Source organism: Rhinatrema bivittatum, chromosome 4 (genome assembly GCF_901001135.1).
Source record: "Rhinatrema bivittatum chromosome 4, aRhiBiv1.1, whole genome shotgun sequence".
Lineage (NCBI taxonomy): Eukaryota > Metazoa > Chordata > Amphibia > Gymnophiona > Rhinatrematidae > Rhinatrema > Rhinatrema bivittatum.
In genome coordinates, this window is record NC_042618.1 from 232,536,787 (window position 1) to 232,547,549 (window position 10,763).

General features: G+C 41.1%; 1 protein-coding gene across 4 annotated transcripts in view; it reads left to right on the top strand.

Annotated features, from left to right (window-relative positions):
* CACNA2D4 (calcium voltage-gated channel auxiliary subunit alpha2delta 4) overlaps nt 1-10,763 on the top strand; it is a 558,520-nt gene that overhangs the window by 172,995 nt on the left and 374,762 nt on the right. For 3 of the 4 annotated variants that reach the window (XM_029599894.1, XM_029599896.1, XM_029599897.1), the window contains exon 24: nt 3,620-3,715. The exons of the other annotated variant lie outside the window; for it this stretch is intronic. In XM_029599894.1, coding sequence (XP_029455754.1) covers nt 3,620-3,715 — 96 coding nt within the window. The remainder of the gene's footprint in view (nt 1-3,619; nt 3,716-10,763) is intronic. 4 annotated transcript variants of the gene reach the window in all.

A 10,763-nucleotide genomic window follows, 5' to 3' on the forward strand; every position in this document is an offset into this window, starting at 1 on the left:
GGTCAGTGATAGAATGTCTCTTTCAGCTCAATTTCCTGGAACTACGAGTCATAATACACTGATAGTATTTTTGCTTCTCCTTTGGGGAAAGACAATTCTAATCCAAACCAACAACCAAGTAGTAATGTTTTATGTGAACAAATAAGAAGGTACAGGGTTGTGGACCCCCTACCAAGAATCTTTAATAGTTTGGGAATGGCTTTGCAGCCCCAGAATCTTCCTACAAGCAACCTATCTTCCTGAGATCTCTAACATGCTGGCAAATCGCTTCAACAAAGCTTTTCACTCCCAAGAGTAGTCTCTAGACTAGACTAAGACGTAGCACACAGATTATTCAACCTCTGGGGTCACCTGACAATCAACTCGTTTACATCAATGGAAACAAAGTTGAAAAATGTTGCTGTGTTCTTCAAAGAAAGTACAGATCTCTATATGCCTATAAGAACATAAGAATATGCCATACTGGGTCAGACCAAGGGTCCATCAAGCCCAGCATCCTGTTTCCAACAGTGGCCAATCCAGGCCATAAGAACCTGGCAAGTACCCTAAAACTAAGTCTATTCCATGTTACCGTTGCTAATGGCAGTGGCTATTCTCTAGGTGAACTTAATAGCAGGTAATGGACTTCTCCTCCAAGAACTTATCCAATCCTTTTTTAAACACAGCTGTACTAACTGCACTAACCACATCCTCTGGCAACAAATTCCATAGTTTATTGTGCGTTGAGTATAAAAGAACTTTCTCAGATTAGTTTTAAATGTGCCACATGCTAACTTTCCTCCACTTCCACTGATAGCGAGAATGTGCAGAAGTCACTCACACTGGATGTACCTCATTACTACAGTGTGACCCAGGTAAGTGTGGTTCTCATACCTCATCAGGTTGTCAGTCTGCCCACTGATTCCCCTGAAATCTGATCCACTTCTACTAACTCAAGGGTGCGGTCTTCTATATCAGGGGTGACAAACTCCGGTCCTGAAGAGCCACAAACAGGTCTAGTTTTCAGGGTATCTACAATGAATATACATGAGATAGATTTGGATGTATTGTGCCAACTTTACGCAAATCGATCTCATGCCTATTCATAATGGATATCCTGAAAACCAGACTTGTTTGTGGCTCTTGAAGACTGGAGTTGACCACCCCTCATCTGTGTCATTGGAATCTCCTCTCTCTCAACTTGACAGTATGGATATTGAATAGGGATGTGCATTCGTTTGCAACGAAATAGGAAATATTGTCTATATTTCCTATTTTGTCGCATTTCGGGGGGGGGGGTCGATTCTTATTTTTTGGGGGGGGGAAGGGCACATTAAAAAAAACAAAACAAAAAAAAAACCCCAACCCAAACACACCCCAACCCTTCAAATTTTATTAATTGCAACCCCCCCCCCCCCGACTTACCGAAAGTCGCTGGTGGTCCAGCTGGGTCCCGGGAGCGATCTCCCCTTCTCGGGCCTTTGGCTGCCACTAATCAAAATGGCGCCGATTGCCTTTACCCTGTGACAGGGGCTATCTGTGCCATTAGTCGGCCCCTGTCACATGGTAGGAGCAATGGATGGCCCGTGCCATTTTTTAAGATGGTGCCGGCAAGTTTTGGGGGGTCAGGAGGGTGGGGAGTTGTAATTTAATTAAATCTGAAGGGTTGGGATGGGGGTTTTATTTTTCTGTTCGGGACAGCCGAAAAAAAATCTGCCCGAACCACGGGAAATGAAATTTCCCACGGTGGGCCGATAAGGAAGGCCGAACCAAAAGGTTCGGCCGAATCACATCTCTATTATTGAATGCTCATTAGTCTCATCATTGTTACTGCCCAAGGAAGTTGAGGATATTGTGATTTCAGCCAGGAATCCATCCACTAGGAGAGCATACAGGTTTAAATGGAAAAGGTATTTATCTTTGTTACAGACAGGCTCTCTGAACTCATTTTGTTTATGCTCCAAAGGAAGTACTTATTCTTCCTCTCCTCATTGGGCCTCCAGTACATCATTAGTTAAGGAGCATTTCTATGCTATTGCTGCTTACCACGTTCAAGTGGATGGTAAACTGATCCCCATTCATGCTCTGGTGTTGAAGTTTATGAAAGGCTTTTGGCATATGAGACCGCCAATTGCCAAGCCATGGTGCTATGAGATTTCTGTGTTGGCTTGGTACAACTGATGAAACCACCCCATGAACTGTTAGCTTCCTTAAAGTTCCTGACCTGAAAAGTGGTATTCTTAGTAGCCATTACATCGACTAGAAGTCAGTGAATTACAAATACCTACAGTTTTTTCACAACAGAGTGGTTCTCCGTTCTTGCCCCAAGTTTCTGAAAAAAGTAGTTTTGGCCTTTTATTTGAATTAAGCCATTGTTTTCTTCAGTATTTCTCTAAGACCTCATGCACATAAAGGGGAGAAGGCTCTCCATTTACTAGACTATAAAAGGACCTTGACATTATCTGAAGAGAATTCAGTTTCATCGTTAGGTTTCTCGCCTTTTCGTCTCTTACAATCCTAACAGACTGGGAATAGTACTTGCCAAGCATACATTGTCCAACCAGCTAGCAGACTGTATCGCAAATTGCTATGTTCTGGCTGGTATCCAGATCCCAGACTGTCAAAGCTCATCAAGTAAGAGCCATGGCTACCTCAGTGGCTCATCTAAGAGCTGTGTTCATTGAAGACATCTGAAAAGCTAACTTGATCTTCAGTTCACACCCTCTTGTCCTGTTACTGTCTGGACAATCTATCAAGAATTGACAGTAACTTTGGGCAAGCAGTTTTGTACAGCCTTTTCACCCAGTAGTCCACTCTCTGTGGCGGGGGTCGAGGTTGCTTTTTCAGTAAATGCTCTGCTGCCACCCTCATCTTGGAACTCCCCACATATCATGGCTACTTCAGCCCTGTGGCACAGCTGGGCAGGATGGAATCAGGAATCATCCCCACAAAAGCAACACAGGGGCTGCAAGGCAGGACTGGAGATGGTTTCTGCCTATACCAGCCACCTCCACTGCAACTTGTGCTCTTGGGTTTTGGTGGCTTGTACCATCAAGGTTCTGTTCCTGAACTCTGCGTACCCTGCCTACTCACTATATTCAGTTTCTCTATAGCTCAGTTATCCAGGATCGCTGTTCCAGTACCTGAGGGACTACAGCCCTGCTGGGCACTTCCAGCTCACTACTGCCACCTCTGGTGGTTCAATATACTGTTTAATAAAAGAACTAGTGTGTGTCTGTCTCCATACTCTAAGCCTTGACTGGTGGTCCCTCTTGGGATCTTCCCCCGTGGGGGTGGTCATCTGCCACCGGCCCAAGGATCCCACCTCAAACACCAACAAATTCTGATCAATTTTTAAGCTGCTTGACCTTTTCTTACTTTTCAGTGATTTTTTTTTTAATGATAAATAGCTAACCCCCAGTTCTAGAATTATCATCCTTCTCAGAAAAGAACCTGTGTATCAAGATAAAACCTAGCACTGAGAGGATAGAGGAGAGAATTACTGTTTCTATATAATCTGATGTGACAAGGCCACATTCAAGAAATCAAAATACCAAGGGGGTTCCTCTCTTTTCATGATAATGCAGCTTTAGTAGTAAGAGCCTTCTCTCCAGAGCTTGAATCTTTGTCTATTCCACAGCGACGACAAAGATGGAATCGAGAATGCATTTCTGGGAACTCGGGCCGGTCTTATGAGGAGCAGCCTATTTGTTGGGTCAGAGGAACTCTCCAATAAGTGAGTACCTAGAAATCTCAATTGTTAAGAGGGGTTTCCTTTTATTCCCCAACAGTGAAAGGCACATTGCCATGGTGAAGCATTGAGGTCCATGGTTAAGGTTGATGATATGGATCTCTGAGCATCCTTTTGGGCTTCTGGTGCAAACATAGTGTGTTTTTTCCTTTTTTGTTTCTCGTACATGGACAAAAAGTAGGGCACTCACAATTAAGGGATATTGGGATTGATGAAATCCATTACCAATATGCATGTTGATGACTAGGAATGTACCTGAGAGCATAAAGATCTTTTCATAGCTTACATCCATTCCAAGAAGGGCACTGTAGTGCTTTGCTATCATTTCACATCCTATTTACACCAACATTTGAACTAAGCAAGGATAGAAACAAAAATCGTTGTCCCCCACAACAAGCAAAAACAGGTGAGGTAAACAAAGTAAGCCCTGAAGGGATAAATAACCAAAATAAATCAGACAGCATGCAAAAGCAGAGACGACCTAGCTGCTAAAATAGTTAATGAGAAATAAGAGAAAAAATGAAATAAGGAGACAGACATTGTCTTGGAGAGAGTCATGGGTGCAAATGCTCAGTCTTGTTAACACAGAACTGGAAGCCACCATAGATAAGGCAAACTTGGATATAGTTTAATCTATGAGTCTTGGTATAATGGGAACCAGGATTGGATGAGACCATCTCAGACTATAATCTCTTGAGAAGAAACACAGTAGGGAAAAGGAGTAGCTCTTTGTATTAAGAACACAATAGTAGTCAGTGAAATTAAGGGGAGAGTAAGGAGAAGTTCTATGTAAATGGGATTATTATACAGGCCTCCAGCAAAGAAAAGCAGATGCATCCAGACAGAAGAGGTATCACCAGGATGGTGTGCAGAAAGAAGATCCTTTTTTATGTAGATAGTTTCTCCCAGATGTGGCCTGGAATTTACATGCTGCAATATTAACTAGGAGTGGAGAAGTCCTGGATGCCTGATAAAGGGGTATTCGTGACTCAGCTAATGGAAGAACCCACTTGAGCGGAGGTTATGCTGGTTCTCATTCTGACAAATGGGATGGTGTCATTGACCTCATGGTTAAGGACTTTGTAGGGTCTAGTGGTCAATGCACTGTGTGGTTCGTATTAATCTGACCTGAACTCAACCATACCAAGACTGGGGCAGGGATGACCGCCAGTCCTCAAGAGTCACAAATAGGCCAGGTTTTCAGGATATCCACAATGAATATGCATGAGATAGATTTGCATGCACTGCCTCCATTGTATGCAAATCTATCTCATAATTATCTATTGTGGATATCCTGAAACCCTGGAATGTATGCGGCTAATGAGAACCAGAGTTGATCACCCCTGGATTAGGGCCTTGAAATTCAGGGGGATGGACTTCAAGATGAGTCATAGTGTTGAAGGCCCTACTGGAAATCCTAGAGCTGAAGGGTGTGGAAGAACTTTGATCAGCTATCAAAGGAGCATTGAAAAGGTAATAAATCTTTACATGAGGCAGGTTAACAAAGAGAAAATGAGAAAAAAAGACCAATATAGTTCTCTGAGGAGGTAGCAGAAATGGTAAGAGCAAAGAGGTAGTAATAATAAAAAAAAAAAAAAAAAAAAAAAAACAGGCATAGCATGGGACAGGAAAAACAAAGAGAGGTAGTGAGGACAGTCAACGCAAAAACTCAAAAATGGAGAAAATTGCTCAGTCAATCAAAGGAGAAGATAAAACCTAATTTAAATAAATGAGAGAGTGGCAAAGCAGAATGAAAGGGGGAAAGAGTAAAGTAAAGGAAAAAAGAGGAATAGGCAAAGAGAGGAGGACCTGCAAAAAGGCAGAAATTTTAGATAAGTTCTTTTGCTCAGGATTTACAGAAGAGGAGGAAGGCAAAGGACCTAAGACAGGGAAGGGCACTGATAAATGATTTGCAAACCAGACTACAGAGGGGAGGGGTGGTACCTACACAAACCAGAGTGGATAAGGCCATGGGACCTCGGGGTATACACTGTAGGACACGAAAAACTTGAGAGCGTGCTGCCCACACCCCTGAAAGCTCTGCTCATCCAGTCCATGAAGATGGGGGAGGTTCCGAGGAGCCAGAGGAGAGCGAGTTAAGCCCTGCCACACAAAAGTGGGAACAAATAGGCAACCATAGAATCATTAATTTGATTTAATAGTGGCCAAAACTATGGAAGTAATACTAAAGAAAAACAATACAGCACCTTGAAACAAGTAGTTTACAAGTCATCAGACAGTTTCAGGAGATATAAAGTCTGTCAGATAAACTTGATTGAGTCCTTTAATGAGGTTCCCAAAATCATGGGGTCAGGAAGGTGCAGTGAATGTTGCCTGTCTGGACTTCTGGAAAGCTTTTGACACTGTTCTGCACGGAAGACTGGAAAGCGGGCTGGATGCTATGGGATTAGGCCAGAAGGTTGTAAGCTGGGAGAGGAACTGGTTGAGTGGCAGAATGGATTCCACTTGGGTGAAGGCAGGTGTATCTGGTAGGCTAGAGGCATAATCTGGCACAGTCACTATGGGACACTGCTAGATCCCCTCAATAATATACAATCCAACACATTTAGGGAATCCCAAGAAATATAACCATGAATTTTCAGTATCTGTCTCAATTCAAAAATCTTAATATCCCTTATTATACATCTCACATAGACATGTTATTAAATTACATTGTATAACAATTAATTACATGTTTTACATTGTAATACACACATATTTCTAATGATAACACCATATTCAACAATACATTTATATCAAACACTGTATTCCTCACCACACATACACAGTATTAAATAGTATTAAATAAGACCGGTCCGGACCAGATCAATTATGCAGCTCCAACCCTAACCCCCTAATATCACACATTCACATGCATACACCATTCATTCATCTTAAAACCATATACCCCATAAAAATATCCTAATGCCCTTAATATCTACATCCAATGATATACTATAATACTTCAAAATCACAATTGAACATTTAGTTAGTCAATCTCTTGCCGAGATATATCAATGACCCTGGTTCTTTTCAATCATTATTTTAACATCAAACACCTCCACCTTAAGTTCTTTTCAATAATATTTTAGTGCCAGTCACCCCAACAAGGCACCTCGTTTCACCCCTATTCGGGCTGCCTCAGGGGATTCTTGCTGTCTTTCACAATTTCACTCGTACATCGTTCTTAATGACTTAGGTATCTAAAAAAATATATACACTTTTAATGTAATCACGATCCTCTTAAGATTACTCCAACATTATTATGTACTATTCACAACCCTTACCATATCCACCCTTTTTCTAATGTTGGGCACCCCTCGTCCGGACCAAACTAATTGCTGATACATCTACAAATGCAAAAAAAACATTCCTTAATATATCAAAAACTTGAACTAGACTCTGATTCAACCCTCACCATACCCATGGACACAGACATAAGCCTATATGTATATACATACCCACACATTTCCGGTGTGTTAATGTGGCCATCCACTGTGTGTTCCAATAGCCAACCGAACCACCGACAAAAGTCTTAAACTTTTCTGCAAATATATATACAATTTTTAAGGAAATCACACTCAATACACTCATTTCTCTTACCACCACACAACTCTGCTGAATTACCTGGACAGAAACTCCAAATCTCCATCAACAAATGCTAGCTTTTTCAATAATCACCAAACTTGTTTACCGCTGCTTTCCAGCATCGCTCCGCTCAGTGTCTCGTCATTCCCGTGGTGTCCAAAGTAAAAAAAAATCCTTCAAACAACCACTTTTAAACCCCCTCCTGCCAATCATAACTTCCCAATCCTTACTCTGATTAACAAGCTCATCTGCAGCAAATTACCTATAACTACTTCATCCTACCTTGCCGCAAAGCACGATCTCCCAACCAAACAATTATAAACATACGTCATCACCATTAATTATAATTTTTACACCTGACATCCCACACTTCTTCAACATGACTCAATATCATATATCTTGTTATCCACTAACCCCCGTAGCCCAGTGCACAGAGGAGTCTGCCTTCCCAATACAACGCCTCCCACTCCATCCCCATGTTCAATTCCCACGGGGAGAAGGAGCGCCACCAAAGAAATAAATTTTTATTCTAATTGCCTTACCGCAAAGCACGAAGTTTTTCCTAACCATTTTCCTCATTTTAGCATAGTCACCTTTTTGAAGGTTGAAGGCTAATTGCTAAACACCGGTATATAAAAGCTCTGAAATAAATAAATAAATGCTGTTATAGTAGATTTCTTTTTTGTACTCCCTCCAATTAAGTCAAATTTGATAAAGTTGTAGTCATTGTTGCCAAGGGTTTCCAACACTGTTACCTCTCATACCAAATCCTGTGTTACATTAAGGACTAGGTCTAAAATAGTTTCCCCTTTGATGGTTCTTGTACCAGCTGCTCCATGAAGCAGTCATTTATTTCATCTAAGACCGTGGTGAATTCAGTCCTCGAGTGCCTCAAACAGGCCATGTTTTCAAGATATCCACAATGAATATGCATGAGATAGATTTGCGTACAATGGAGGCAGTGCATGCAGATCTTTATTCATTGTAGATATCCTGAAAACCTGGCCTCTTTGTGGCACTCAAGGACTGGAGTTCGCCAGCACTTATCTAGGTACTTAACTTCTCTAGAATGTCCTGATGTAACATTCACCCAGTTAATGAGGTAATTGAAATCACCCATTATTACTGTGCTGCTGATTTTGTTAGCTTCTCTAATTTCTTTTAGCATTTCATTGTCTGGCCAGGTAGAATGTATTATACCCCCACTACTATTTTATTCTCTTTTTCACCTGGATTTTCTATCCATAAAGATTCAACAATGCATTTGGTTTCCTGCAGAACTTTTATCCTGTTTGACTCAATGCTTTCTTTAACATATAGTGCCATCTAGCCACCAGTTTGATCCATTCTATCATTTTGAAATAATTTGTACCCTGGTATCACAGTACCCATTGGTTATCCTCCTTCCACTAGGTCTTTGATATGCCAGTTATATCTACCTCTTCATCCAGTGCTATACATTCTAACTCTCCCATCTTATTTTTCACACTTCTAGCATCTGTATACAGACATTTCAAAATATGTTTGTTTGTATTAACAGTCTACTCATCAGTTGACATGGGTAATTTGGAATCTTTCTGAACTTTACTTAGACACCTGGTCCATTTTGGCATTTATTGCAGCCTCTCTACTGGGATGCCCTATTTCCCCGATTCTCGTAGTATCTTTCAAAGGGGTCTCAGTCCCGACCTTTGTTGCAGTCTCTGGAGCTTCATGTTTTAGATGTCCTTAAGGCTGTCCTCAGATATTTGAAAGTCATGCATGGTTATCAGATCATCTTTTTGTCTTGTTTAATGGTAGTAACAAGAGGCAGAAGGCATCAAGGCCTCTATTGCTAAGTGGATTAAAAGTGGTTTGATCAATGTACATTTTCAAGGGCCTAAAAGTATGGGAGGTTGTTCAAGCTCATTCTACGAGGGTTCAAGTGCCCGAGTGTCAGTTGGTTTCTCCATAGGAAATTTGTAGGGCGGCAACTTGGTCATCATTGCACTCATTTTCCAAACATTATAGACCATATGTTCAAGTTTTGGACACCACTGTGTTTGATGCGAATGTGTTGCAAGCAAGTCTTTTGGGTTCCTACCCAGTTTAGGTTGGCTTGAGTACATTCCATCCATCTGGATTGATGTGATGGATAATCACGAAGAAAAAATTAGTTCTTACCTGCTAATTTTCTTTCCTAGGATCCTACCAGACCAGCCCAGGATAAGTTTTGCTGTTTTCTCTCTGGTGTTTAGATCCTCTGTGGAAAGGATTATAAGTTTAAATTTTGGTCTTCACATATTTCTATAGTTCCCTTGCTCAAGGAAAGGAGGGAGTTTGTTCTAGATTTGTTACAGACTTATTGAGAGACTGCAGGTAGTCCAGTAACTTACGTACTAAGAGTACAGTAAAGCTTCTATTCTCAGTCTCCATCTGCTGATAGGAGAGAAAAACCTATCCTTCTGAACTGGTCTGGTAGGACCCCAGATAAATTAGTGATTACCTGTTAACTTTCTTTTCCTTTTTTTTTTTATTCGGATTCCTTATTTGTTTTAAACAAATGCACATCCATCCCTATACAGTATTTGCAGACGTTTGCATCTGCTTTTTTGTATGGATAAATATTTCTACATAAAATAATGCATATGGACTTGAACCATACGATCAATGCACATTATTTATCAATCCTGCCCAAAACATGCCCCTGGGAATGCCTTCCCTTAATGTATCTAAAAGTACTTGCGATTATGAAACACACATTAGCATGCACTTTTACCCACATATAGTGTGGGAAGTTTTCAGATTGCCAATTTACATGGGTAAATATTTACACGCATAAATGACTTTGATAATTGCCCTCATACTTTACACAGTCGTCCATCTTCATAAGAAAACATCTTCAGGCCAGCCCTGTTTAGCTGCAGCCACAAACTTGTTCCCCAGAGTAACCCTGTGCATTTTTTGTTATGACAATCACATTATCCTATAACAAACTATCTTTGTAAAAAATTGATTTATTGGCTCCCAGCATGCTTGTTATAAGGAGAAATGAGTGTCTTAAAAAAAAAAAAATTGCAGTTCTGTCCTTTACGGTAGGGTAAATCCATCAGACTAGCCAGTAAAACCCCTGGCAGACTTTTCTTGGCAGGCTGGTGGTAGATCAATCACCATAAGTAACAGCAACAAGAGGGAGAATTGGATCTCACCATGCCCCGGCACTAGCCCAAATTCATTAAGCGTTTCCGTGGAGATTGTGAGTCGGAAATGCTGTGACCATGAGGTTGTTTAACATAGGACAGTGAATTCCTTCCCCCACTTCTTGTCCTCCCTGTCTGGAGAATGTGGGTGGAATACTGGGGGGGGGAAGGATGAGAAAATATTCCTTGCTGAGCTCAGGCCTCATTAAAGAGAATTCAGGGATTTATTTCTTTACAGGAAGCTGGCTAATGTGTATTTCTGCTTA